At 42.9% G+C, this 13,647-nt stretch overlaps 1 protein-coding gene across 1 annotated transcript in view; it reads right to left on the minus strand.

The window, feature by feature from the left end:
* TNFRSF1B (TNF receptor superfamily member 1B) overlaps nt 1–13,647 on the minus strand; it is a 65,765-nt gene that overhangs the window by 14,880 nt on the left and 37,238 nt on the right. Inside the window, exons 3-8 of the mRNA XM_056795759.1 lie at nt 12,016–12,144; nt 11,568–11,717; nt 9,797–9,890; nt 5,755–5,987; nt 1,547–1,624; nt 120–157 (exon numbers count right to left, since the gene is read on the minus strand). Coding sequence (XP_056651737.1) covers nt 120–157; nt 1,547–1,624; nt 5,755–5,987; nt 9,797–9,890; nt 11,568–11,717; nt 12,016–12,144 — 722 coding nt within the window. The remainder of the gene's footprint in view (nt 1–119; nt 158–1,546; nt 1,625–5,754; nt 5,988–9,796; nt 9,891–11,567; nt 11,718–12,015; nt 12,145–13,647) is intronic.

A 13,647-nucleotide genomic window follows, 5' to 3' on the forward strand; every position in this document is an offset into this window, starting at 1 on the left:
CAGTGCCAGACACTGCTCCACAAGTGACTACCAGTTTACTTCCTGTAGACATGCCCTCTGGCTATCTCCCATAAGCTTCCCTTCCCTTCTAAGCCCAACAGCCACAAAGCAAAACTTACCACTTTGGTTTCCTCTTTCATGCAGGCCAAGAACTTCTCTATTAAAAAAAAAGAAAAGACAAAGAAACATTTTAACCACCTCTTCTCCCCAGTAAAAATAGTTTTTACATCTCCTGATAGAAAATGAACACCCTTTTGGAGTCTGGCCTCAGCCTACCATTCCAGCCTTTTTGTCCATTGTTCCCCTACTTGTATTCTATTAAAGGGAAACCAGTTTCTCTTACTCTCAAATATATCCCGCACATTCCCACCTCTCAGCATTTGCTCAGGCAGTTCCCTCCATGTGCAGCACTGTCTTTCCATATCTACATTATGTCCCTACTTCAAGATCAGGCTGAAATGCTACCTTTTCCATGAACTCTTTTCTGCTTTCCCAGCTAGGCACAAATGCCTCCCAGGTCTAAACTCCCACTGTACTTAGCTTCATCTGCTTTGTTTTACACTTATTTGTCCTCATGTTTTCCTTTCAAGACTGTAATCTCCTTAAAGTCATGGATCATGTCCCATACAGCCAAGAACTCTCCACATGGAAGGTGCTCAAAATATGTTTGTTGGCTGAATGAATGATGAATCCACCCTTCATACAAATTCCTGGATAATCTTTTTTTTTTTAACTCTTACCTTCTGTCTTAGAGTCAATACTGTGTATTGGTTTCAAGGCAGAAGAGTGGTAAGGGCTAGGCAATTGGAATTAAGTGACTTGCCCAGGGTCACACAGCTGGGAAGTATCTGAAGTAAGATTTGAACCCAGGACCTCACATCTCTGGGCCTGACTCTCAATCCAATGAGCCACCCAGCTGCCACCAAATTCCTGGATAATCTTAACGAATGGCTCTAACCAACTTCCTCTTGTGCTCAAAATTTTTCAGTGGCTCCCTATTTCCTTTAAAATTCAAACTCCTTTGTCTGGCATTCAAAGTCCTCCATAATCTGGCTCCCTTCTATATTTTCAGGCTTAACTTTGCCTACTCTATGTTCCAGCCAGAGTGATATACTCTGACTTTTCCCATTTTTGTTCCATCCTGTCCCAGAATACATTCTATGCCTCCCAACTCCATGGTTTTTGCTCAGATTCTTCCCTTTGCCTTGCATCTTCCTTTCCCTTCTCTTAAATTCCTGCCTGTCTTTTGAATGTAACTCCTTGAGGAAGTTTTCCCTGACACTCTCCATCCCATCTCCCCACTCCCCGGATCGGTAGCTTTCCTTCTCATGTAGCCCTTTGTCTTGGATGTCTCTGATGTATTTATCACATAACACTGTGGATTACAATTCTTTGGTGAGTTGTGTCTGACCATAAGCTTATTGAAGGAAGCTAAACTAACTAAAGCTACTGTATTTCCCCAGCACCGTAGAGAGAGGGTCTTTCATAAAGTCTATTTATCGTATGAATGAATGAATGAATGAATGAATGAATGAACAAAACTTACTTTTTCTCTGAGACATGACCAAACAGGAAATCAGACCAATCAGTAACAGCAGGAAGACCATCAGGCCCAACATCCACCCTAAGGAGACAAGAAATCCACCTCAATTCATTAAAGGGCACATCTTCCCCCAGACAGATCAACATGACCTTTTTGCCAGCTGGGCAGACCAAGATCTAAGCAGAGTTTGTCTGACTACATCCCCAGCTTCCCAACCACTCCATTGGTGAGAGTGGGGCAGCGGTCCTTGGCCTGCCTGCCAGAAGTTCAGGGCTGCTGATAAATGGGACATATTTCTACCACCATTGCCCCTTGCCCCAGTCCAAAGAGGAAGCTCTGCAGGATGAGCCCCTCCATAGTACTTCTCCTCTGTGCATCCTGGGCTCTGAAACTCACTCCTGGAATGCCCCGAATTGGTACCTTCTCTGCAATTTAGAGTCTTAGAGAGTTGGTTGGAAGAGCTGAGAGACAGTGACTTATTCAGGGGCACACAGCCAATCTACATCTGAGGTGGGACTCAAATTAAGGTCTTCCTTCCTGTAACACTAACTTTAGTGTCCTGGCTTCTCTGGCCTCCTTTAACACTCAGCTCCAATCTCACCTTGTATAAGAGGTTTTCCCCTAGTGCTTCCCCTATCCCCCGTCCCATTGCCCTCTCCCCCCACTGCTGGACATTCCATCTAACTGGACTTCCCAATTATACCATTTATATCTTCTAAGGACAATTTTTTAACCCTCGCCTTCTGTTTTAGAATCAATACTGTGTATTGGCTCCAAGGCAGAAGAGTGGTAAGGGCTAGACAGTGGAGGTGAAGTGACTAGCTCAGGGTCACACAGCTAGGAAGTATCTGAGGCTAGATTTGGTCCCAGGTCTTCCCATCTCCAGGCCTAGAGCACCATCCACTGATCCACCCAGCTTTCCCTGCATGTGTAATTTTTACACACTATTTCCTTCATTAGAATGTGAACTCTCGCTCTTTGTGGTGGCCAAAAACTGGAAAACGAGGGGATGCCCATCAATTGGGGAATGGCTGAACAAATTGTGGTATATGTTGGTGATGGAATACTATTGTGCTAAAAGGAATAATGAACTGGAGGGATTCCATGGAGACGGGAACAACCTCCAGGAAGTGATGCAGAGCGAGAGGAGCAGAACCAGGAGAACATTGTACACAGAGACTGATACATTGTGGTACAATCGAAGGTGATGGACTTCTCCATTAGTAGCAATGCAATGTCCCTGAACAATCTGCAGGGATCTAGGAGAAAAAACACTATCCACAAGCAGAGGACAAACTGTGGGAGTAAAAACACCAAGGAAAAGCAACTGCTTGACTACAGGGGTGGAGGGGATAATACTGAGGAGAGACTCTAAATGAACACTCTGGTGCAAATACCAACAACATGAAAATGGGTTTGAATCAAGGACACATGTGATACCCAGTGGAATCGTGCGTTGGCTAGGGGAGAGGTGGGGGGGGGGGGGGAGGAAAAGAAAATGATCTTTGTTTCCAAGGAATATTGTTTGAAAATGACCAAATAAAATAATGTTTAAATTGAAAAAAAAAAGAATGTGAACTCCTTGAGAGCAGGGCCTATGTTTTTGCTCATCTTTGTATCTCTAACTTAGCACATGTTTAGGAAAGCTTGTTCCTTCACTAATTGTTGTTTCCCATTAAATTATAAACTCCTCGTTATCTCTTTACATCCCAGCATTTTACAAGGTACCTGCACATGACAGGCACTTAATAAATTCTTTTTGAGTGACTTCTTTTAAAAGCAAAGGCAACACAATTTCACAAATGTGTAGGTGGATTTAGAAAGGGTTACAAACAAATACATTGTTGTTGCTATTGTTTGATATCATTTTTGTTTTCATGCTCATGTTTCTCTAATCAAGAGGCAGAGCCCCCAATTTAAGGCTTTATTTGCAGATTTGTTTCATCTATTCAACAACAAAAATTTTTTAAGCATCTATTGTGTGCCAGATACTGTCTTAGGCCCTGGAGATACAAAGATGAAAATTAAATAGTCTCTGGCTTCAAGGAGCTTATAGTCTATTGGAGAAACATCTATATCTATATCTATATCTATATCTATATCTATATCTATATCTATATCTATATCTATATCTATATCTATATCTATATCTATATCTATATCTATATCTATATCTACATCTATATCTATATCTATATCTACATCTCTATCTCTATCTCTATCTATCTCTATCTCTATCTCTATCTCTCTCTTTCTCTATCTCTATCTCTATCTCTATCTATCTCTATAGCTATATCTCTCTCTCTATCTTTATCTCTATCTCTCTCTTTCTCTATCTATCTATCTATCTATCTATCTATCTATCTATCTATCTCTATCTCTATCTATCTCTATAGCTATCTCTCTCTCTATCTCTATCTCTATCTATCTCTATCTCTATCTATCTCTATAGCTATATCTCTATCTCTATCTCTTTATCTCTCTCTGTCTCTATCTCTATCTTTATCTCTCTCTCTCTCTCTCTATCTCTATCTCTATCTCTATCTCTCTCTATCTCTTTCTATCTCTAGCACCTTACAAGGTACCTGCATATGACAGACTTTTAATAAATGTCTTTTGAGTGACTTCTTTTAAAAAACAAAGGCAACACAATTTCACAAATTTTGTAGGTGGATTTTCCCTTGCCTCTACCTACATATATGTATAAATATAGCTAGAGACAAAGTAAATACAAGATAATTAGAGGAGGAGAAGTGCTGGTACAGGAGAAATAAAAAATGGCTTCTTAGGGCAGCTAGGTGGGTCCGTGAATAGAGAACCAGACCTGGAGTGGGAGGTCCTGGGTTCAGAATTGACCTTAGATACTTCCTAGCTGTGTGACCCTGGCTGAGTCACTTAACTTCATTTGCCTAGCCCTTAACACTCTTTCTAAGAAAGATTCTAAGAAAGAATCGATACTTGTACTAAGTATAAGTATCAATTCTAAGACAGAAAGTAAGGTTTGGGGGAAAAAAAAGAATGGCTTCTTGTAGGAGGTGGCCTTTGAGCTGAGCTTTGAAGGAAGCTAGAAATTCTATGATTCCATTTTTTCTTTTTTCCCCCCTTTTTTCTTTTTGCATTTGTATCCAAATGGCTAGATTCATACTCCTAGAAGACTTGAAAAACCATCAATTTTGTTAGGCAGTCTGGGAGTGGGGGATAAGGCTCTCTGAGCTTAGTTAGAAAGGTCCTAAGATGATAGAGGGCATACAACCCAACAACAGGTCTATATTGGTGAAGGCGTTCCAGTTTGGTGGGATCTGTCAGAGTTTATATCCTACTAACATACCCTATGAGACTGTAAGGTCCCTGTGGGCAGGGCTTTTATTCATTCCCTGCATCCCTTGCAGCACCTAGCAGTGGTCCATGAACAGAGCCAGTGCTCAGTCATGTTTGTTCAACCAAACATCAGAGTTCCATCAGAGCAATAACCAGGACTTTTCTGGTCCAGGGCAAGTACTCCAAAGAGTGCCCTGGGCAAGCAGCCATAATGTAAGTTATCACTTAGAGGGAGCACAATGGGAGAGCTCACTCCAGCCTTGCCATCTGAGAGGTTTCTATTTTTCCCCCATTCAAATTTATTTTGGAAAATTGTATTTAATTAGTTAATTTAGAATATTTTTCCATGGTTACGTGATTCATGTTTTTTCCCTCCCTTCCTCCCACCCCCCTCCTGTAGCCAACGAGCAATTCCATCGGGATTGACATGTCATTGATCAAGACCTGTTTCCATATCATTAATATTGTGCACTGGGGTGATCGTTTAGAGTCTATATGGGAGGTTTCTATTTTAACTAATTATTCTTGCTAACTATATGCTCAGTCTCACTGTTTTTATGGAGTTGAAAGACCCAGAACTGATATATCAGCATCCTCTAAGTTTGATGCCTAGTTGGAATAGCAAAGTGCTGCTTGCCCCACCGTTGTTACTGTCCCGACCTCCATAAACACAGAGGTACAGACTAAAACTAGCCATCCTTCTTCTCTCAGATACGATTATTAGCAGCTCTAATAAAAAAAAACCCAAACCGTTTAAGGAAGAAAGGAGAGCAGAAAGCAAGGCCAAACCATTGGGATTCTCGTTCCTGGGGCATGTGAATAGTCCAGATCTCCCCACAACGTGCTAAAACCCCCAGCCGCATCAGTGAGTAGAGCTCATTCCCATCACTTACCAAGTGGAAGCACAGGGCTATCAGATGACACCTGTCGGACTGTAGGCTGTGGCTGCGGTTGGGGAGAGGTGGCTAGAGTAACATTTGGCTCAGAGGTCCATGTGGTTTCTTTGGGATTCATAAACTCAGGCTGATGCTTGGAGAAAGGTGGCTCGGCCTTCGTAGGGGCAAAGTCCATGTCATTGCAGATGGCATCTGAAGTTGCGTTACCAGGGGTGGCCACGGAAAGACACCTGGAAGGAGGAGGGCTTGAGTTCATGAAGAGGCAACCTTAGAGTGAAGGAAACCTCCTTCTAGGTTGGGCACATCCTCAAGATCCCACGTCACTGGGAAGAGGCTCTGGAGACAATTAGCCCTCAGCAAAACTTGAAGTTGACAGAGTTTGCTCATTCCTTCTTCAGTCTCACTTTCCTTTCCTATTCTTGAATTTCCTGGCATATCTCCCTATGAGGTCTGGCCAAACTTGAATTTCCACATTGTCCATTCATCCCTCCATCCCTGCCCATCAAAATGCCTACACCCTGGGGCAGAGGGGAGCTGGGTGGCTCAGTGGATGGAGAGCCAGGCCCAGAGATAAGAGGTTCTGGGTTCTAATCGGACCTCAAGAACTTCCTCATTGTGTGCCCCTGGGCAAGTCACTTAACCCCCATTGCCTAGCTCTTACTGCTCTTCTGCCTTGGAACCAATATAAGACAGAATGTAAGGGTTTAAAAACCAACCAAACAAACTCCTATGTCCTATGTCCCAGTTCTTCAAGATCCTGCTCACTAGTGAAACTAATCTGATAAATTCATGATAAGAAATTAATGGTAGCACTCAATGATACTTATCCCTATTTAAAATAAGGATCTTCAGGAGGTACCTAGGTGGCTCAGTGGATTGAGAGCCAGGTCTAGAGATGGGAGGTCCTGGGTACAAATCTGGATTCAGACACTTCCCAGCTGTGTGTTGACTCTTAGATGGAAGGTAAAGGTTTAAAAACATTTTTTAAAAATAAGAATCTTCAAAGTTTTAACCCAAAGGAACTCGCGGTGAGAATATTGAGCATCATGAGAAGCTAGTGGTAGAGTTTAGGGTGCTGGGAAATTCTTTAATGTCTAGCTTATGACTCTTGATAAAAAAAAGTCTACTAGTTGAGGAAAGAGAACCCTCGAAGTGGACAGGAGATCAAGGCTACTTTAATTGAGATTTTTATTACCTCTAGCCTAACAGATCTCCTAACTTCAAGTCTCTTCCCTTTTTGATCCTGCCCAAGTGATAGTCCTAGAGCACAGGACAGACCTTGTCACTCCCCTGCTTAATAAACTCCCAGTGTTCCCTGTAAACTCTGTTGTTGGTTTTTTAACTCTTATTTTCTGCCTTGGAAACAATTCTAAGACAGAAGGGCAAGGGCTAGAGAAACAAGGTTAAGTGACTTGCCCGGGGTCACACAGCTAGGAAGTTTCTGAGGTCATATTTGAACCCAGGACCCACCATCTCTAGACCTGGAGCTCTATTCACTGTGTCACCTAGCTGTTCTCCTTCTCTATGAACTTTTAAAAAATAATAAAACCTTTACCTTCTGTCTTAGAATCTTACTGTGTATTTGCTCTAAGGCAGAAGAGTGGTAAGGGCTAGGCAATGGGGGTTAAGTGACTTGCTCAGGGTCACACAGCTAGGAAGTGTCTGAAGTCATATTTGAACCCAGGACTTCCTATCTCTAGGCCTGGCTCAGTATCCACTGAGCCACCTAGCTGCCACCTCCCATTAACTCTTAAATCAAATGCAAACTTCTTTGTGTTCCTCCTCCCCCATGACATTCCATCTTCTTGCCTATAATCTCTTTCCAGGTTCAGGCCAATCAATTGTCACCTAAATGGGGCCTTTCTCCATCCTTACACCTACTAGTATCTTCTCAATCCCCTCCTCCCCCAACAAAATGTCTTTGTAAATACAGGATGTCCTCTAAGGCTTGGAGCAATTCAAAGCTATGAATAATAATAATAATAACAGCTAATATTTTATAGTGCTTGCTATGTGCCAGGCACAGCTTGTATTGAACAGAAATTGCTCACAAGTAAGGTCTAATTTAATTTGTATCTTCATATCTCAGTACCCAGCAAAGTGCTTGGCACTTAGTATGTATTTGATTGATTCTATCACTTATTAACTTGGTATGATGCTGGGCAGGCCATTTTTTTTTTGTCTCTGAGCCTCATATTCTTCGTTTCCTTAAACCTTTATCTTCCATCTTAGAATTAATACTAAGTATTAGCTCCAAGGCAGAAGAGCAGTAAAGGCTAGGCAGTAGGGGTTAAGTGACTTGCCCAGGGTCATACAGCTAGGAAGTTTCTGAGATCAGATTTGAACCCAAGTTTTCCTTTTCTAAACCTGCCACTCCATCTACTGAGCCATCCAGCTGCCCCCACCTCACACTCTTCATCTGTAAAATAAGGATGATACTAACCCTCTACCTTTAAAGACAATAATAAGGGGAGAACTTTGGGAACCCCCCATGACTTTATTTTGTATATATTCTGTAACCATGTATCTGAGAGTACAGTCTCTCCCCTTGGGAGAATGGAAATTCCTTGAAAGGGTCTTCCTAACATACATCTCCATTCACACCCCCAGCACCTAACACAGTCCCTGGCACAGTCATTTCAGTTGTGTGGTTCTTCTTGACCCCATTTGGGGGTTTTCTTGGCAATGAGAATGGAGTGGTTTTCCGTTTCCTTCTCCAACTCATTTGACAGATGAGGAAACTGAGGCACAAGGGGTTAAGTGATTTGTTCAGGGTCACACAGCTATTAAGGGTCTGAGGCTAGATTTGAACTCAAGAAGATGAATCTTCCTGATTCTAAGCCTGTGCTCTATCCACTGTAGCTCGGCATATAATTGTAGTTTAATTAATGCCTGTTGATTGTCTTACAGACACCAGTGAATGTGAATTGTTAGCACAGAAGTCAGAAGCAGGAGATCTGTGTTCGAATCCTAGCTCTAAAACTGGTTAACATGGGTTAGATATTTCATCTTTATAGATTTCTGTAAAATAGAGAGAATACTGCGAGCCTTGAAGAGTTTGGGGGAGAAAAACACCTTGTTATCGTTTAATCTCCTAAACTTTGTACACATAGCAGATTGAGCACTGAACAGACCAAGTCGAGAAATGCTGAGTTCAAATCCTGCCTAGGAAACTTATTAGCTAGACTAGCTGGTTGGTCCTGGGAAAATTTCTGAACATTTCTCAGTTTTTCTTTTCTCGTTTGCAAAATGAGAACAATAATAGTGCCTTCTTCACCGATGATTGCAAAGTTGAAATGAGAATATTCATAAAGTGCTCTGCAAACCCTGAAGTGTACTGTAAAGCACTGTTGTTACTAATAATATTTGGCAGCTAGGTAGTGCAGTAGATAGATTGCTAGGTCTGGATTCGAGAAGACCTGAGTTCAAATCTGACCTCAGATACTTAATATCTGAGTGACCCTAGGCAGGCCATTTAGTTTGCCTCAGTTTCCTCATGTGTCAAATGAGTTAGAGAAGAAGATGGCAAACCAGTTCAGAATCTTTGCCAAGAAAACTCCAAACAAAGGAGGTCACAAAGAGTTGGACATGGCTGGAAAACTCAGCAACTCAAAATTCTCAATATTATTGTGTTTTCTGAATTGAATTTATAAAATCTCAAAAGTAATCTAAAATGGCATTTATTATTATGCTTAGCTCATCCCTGTTCAGTAGCTCTGGTCACTCCTATGTTCCTTCCCACCTCTCAAGGAAAAGACAAACCTGGCAGGTATCTCATAGAAGGGAACCAAAACCCCAATATTTTACAGATGAAGAAACTGAGGCACAGAGGGGTTAACATGACTTACTCAAGATCACCTGGGTAGGAATGAGCAGAGAGAACATTTGAACCCAGGTCTTCTGTCTCTAAATCCAATCCACTATGCCATACTCATTGCCCTGTATTTGCTGGGCACAGGCGCTACTGGCCCTTGGGAAAATGCCACTCAGCAGAGAACCCCATCCCAGGTCACTAGAATCACAGGAACTAGTTATTCACCTCCTGTGGGGTTTGCAAGTGTCTGTAGAAGAGATAGTGTCTGAAAAGGTGCCCGGAGCACACGCCGCACACTCCACATCGGAATCTGGGGTTCCTGAAAGCCAGAAAAACAAAACAAAACAGAATTCTCGTGACTCAGTCATCCAGCCTGGATAAGGTAGGACATGGCTCTGCAGATCATCAGCCTCAAGGATGACTGTGAGACAAGAGCCTCAGCGACAGAGTGGTGCCACACAGAGTGGATTGGGCAAAGTCAGCCCAGGAGAAGAACAGGCGTGAGCTATTCAGCCAGTCATAGGGTCAGAACTGGGAGGGCCTTTAGAATACAGGAAGTCAGAGGTGGGAGCGGCCTTAGAACAGAGAATATCTGAGCTGAGTGTGAATAATGTAATGAAAAGAGCACTGGATTTAGGGAAGGAAAGAAGGGAGGGAGGGAGGAAAGGAGGAAGGAAGGGAAGGAAGAGAGAGAAGGAGGGAGGGAGAGGAGGAGAAAGGAAGAGAGGGTGGGAAGAAGGGAAGAAGGATGAAGGGAAGGAAGGAAAAAAGGATGGAAGGGAAAGGAGGAGGGAGGAAGAGAGGGTGGGAAGAAGGGAAGAAGGATGAAGGGAAGGAAGGAAAAGAGGATGGAAGGGAAAGGAGGAGGGAGGAAGAGAGGGTGGGAAGAAGGGAAGAAGGATGAAGGGAAGGAAGGAAAAGAAGGAAAAGAGGATGGAAGGGAAAGGAGGAGGGAGGAAGAGAGGGTGGGAAGAAGGGAAGAAGGATGAAGGGAAGGAAGGAAAAGAGGATGGAAGGGAGATGCAGAGGGAGGGAAGGAGAGAGAAAAGAAGGGAAGAAGGATAAAAGGAAAGAAGGAAAGGGGGAAGGAAGGGAGAGGAGAGAGAGAGGGAAGAAGGGAGGAAGGAAGGGAGGGAGGAAGAAAGGGAGGAAAGGAAGGAGAAAGGAAGAGAGGGAGGGGAAGGGAAGGGAAGGAGAGAGGGACAGAGGAAAGGAGTAAATCAACATTTATTAAGTGCCCACTACATGCCAAGCACTATGCTAAGAATTTTACAAATATTATCTCATTTGATCATTAAAACAATCCTGGGTGGTAAGTGCTATTACAATCCCTATTTTATAGATGAGGAAACTGAGGCAGGCAGAAAGTAAGTGACTTGCTCAGGGTCCCAAAGCTAAATGTCTAAAGCTGGATTTGAACTTAGGTATTTTGTATTCCAATCAATCAATAAACATTCATTAAGCACCTACTATGTGCCAACACTGTGCTGATCGCTGAAGAGATAAAAAGAAGCAAAAGATGGCCCGTGTTCTCAAGAAGTTTACAATCGAATGAGTGAGATAGGATATTCAAGGCCACCTCTTTGCAGGATCAAGAAGAAATTATGAATGGAGGGAAGGCACTGGACTTAACCGAGGCTGGGACAGGCTTCCAGTAGAAGGTGGGATTCCGCTGCAACTTGAAGGAAGCCAGGGAGGTAGTAGTCAGAGCCAGGAGGGAAAGCCTGCCACATACGAGGGGCAGCTCCAGGACAGCATTCCATCCACCACATGAGAAGGCTATAATTCTAGTCCTAGATCTGATTCTGACTACTTCTGTCACCTTGTGTGGGTCCCTTACCCTACCTAGGCCTCAGTTTCCATATCTGTAAACTGGAGGGGTGGGACTAATTGCCAGGGTCCCATTGATTGGGATTTGTGCCAGACCCTGCCCTAGGTGAACCCTAGGCTAATCCCGGAGGGAAGCTTCTGAAGCCCAGCTACCACTTACTCATACCTGGCTTGGACACTCCATAGCCCTGCTCACATGATCTAAACTTGAAACTTTGGAGGCAGCTCCTCTGACTCCTGATGATGCAGAAGAATCCAGGCTTGCAGGCACATATACGGTTCTCTTTTGTAGTGCACTTCTGAATCTCCTCCAAACCTAGTGATGAAAAGGATGAAATCATTCCTGACCTCCCCATCAGCAGCCCCCAGTCCAGCTTCAAGCAGCCCCCTGGCCTCCTGTCACCCATAGGTCACTTGTGGAAATATAAGGGGGCCCACAAAAAAGGCCAGGACCCCTTCAAATTTTAGATGCTGCCAAGTGATGCTGTTTACCTAAAGACACGAATCAAGAGGAGCCCAGCCACAAGAAACAGCTCAAGGAGAGGAGAGATGGGGATGATCCCAGGGCCCAACCCTCTTCCACCTAGGGGCCAATTCCATCTTGCCTTACTTACCTTGTCCACAGGGACGACGACAGCTGTGGCAATCGCTAACCCAGTTCCAAACCTCGGTGTGCGTGCCATCTTCACAGTCTATGCAGACAGTATTTGAGTTCTCAGTACAAGGATGTAGCACCCGCTGACCTGGAGAGAGAACAGCTAATACGTCACTTATTGAAAATACAAAATCAGAGATAGCTAGGTAGTTCATTGGCTTGAAAGCCAATTCAAATCTGGCCTCAGACACTTCCCAGCTGTGTGACCCTGGGCAAGTCACTTCACCCCCATTGCTTAGCCCTGACCACTCTTCTGCCTTGGAACCAATACACAGTATTGATTACAAGATGGAAAGTAAGGGGTTTTTTTTAATTAAAATTTTTTTTAATTAAGAAAAAAATTTGACCTCAGACATTTCTTAGTTGTGTGACTCTGGGCAAGTCAATTAACCCCCTTTACCCTTACCTCTCTTCTGCCTTGAAATCAATACACAATATTGATTCCAAGATGGAAGGTAAGGGTTTAAAAATATATGTGTATATATTTTAATACATAATATATAATATATTATTAATATATATAAAACAACATTTTAAAGAAGAAAAAGCCTGGTTAAAATATCTCAGCTTGGCTTTTGACAATATCCTCTCATATCTGTAGAACATGGATAAAGAGTCCTGAGTTCTAGATCCAACTCACTGGGTGACCTTAGGTGATTTCTCTAAGCTCTTTGGTTCTCAGTTTAATGGAAAAATGATGGTACCAGTGCCTGACCAAGAGCAGCTAGATGATTCTGTGAGTGGATAGAGCATCAGACTTGGAGACAGGAAGACTCATCTTGTTGAGCTCAAATCTGGTCTCACATACTCCCTAGCTGTGTGACTTTGAACAAGTCACCTACCCTTGTTTGTCTTAGTTTCCTGTCTGTAAAATGAGTTGGAGAAGGAAATGGCAAGCCATTCTAGTATCTTTACCAAGAAAACTCCAAATGGGATCACAAAGAGTCAGACTTGACTCTTAAACTGCTGAACAACAAAAATCTTACCTATGGTTTTTCCAGGAATATTTATGAATCTATTATAAAATAAAGGAGGAAGAGAGCTTATGGGTTAGTGAACAGTGAAATCACCTGAGAGTCAAGTATACTCTACAACAGACTGGGCTATGTGACCCTGAGCAAGTCTCTTCCTCTCAAAGAGCCCTAGGCTTTGGATTGTAAAGCAGGTCCTATCTGCATGGATAGGAAAAAGCTCCTAGATGGAGCTCCTTAAACCAATGAAATCATAGGACCCAGACAAAACCCTCCAAACTCCTAATCCCTTAATCCATTGGTCCCAGTCCTAGTGTATATAAAATGAGTAAGCTGGACAAGATAACCTCTAAGGTCCCTTCTGGTCTGTGACCTCAGCTTCCCAATTTGTAAAAATGGATGCAAGAACCCAATACTTTTCCAACTACGTTCTTCCGTTGTGACGATTAAAATTCTGGGGCTACAAACAGTTGTGGCCAAATAGGTACTTCATGGAGGCAGCTTGCAATCTGTTCTTTGAGGAAGCAACTGAGGAGGGAGGATACGATGGAGGGAGGGAATTTGAGACAATTAAAAAAATGAATGTTTAAAAATTTATTTTTAAATGCAAGTGGGGGAAA

This window comes from Monodelphis domestica, chromosome 4, assembly GCF_027887165.1.
Source record: "Monodelphis domestica isolate mMonDom1 chromosome 4, mMonDom1.pri, whole genome shotgun sequence".
NCBI classification, from domain to species: Eukaryota; Metazoa; Chordata; class Mammalia; order Didelphimorphia; family Didelphidae; genus Monodelphis; species Monodelphis domestica.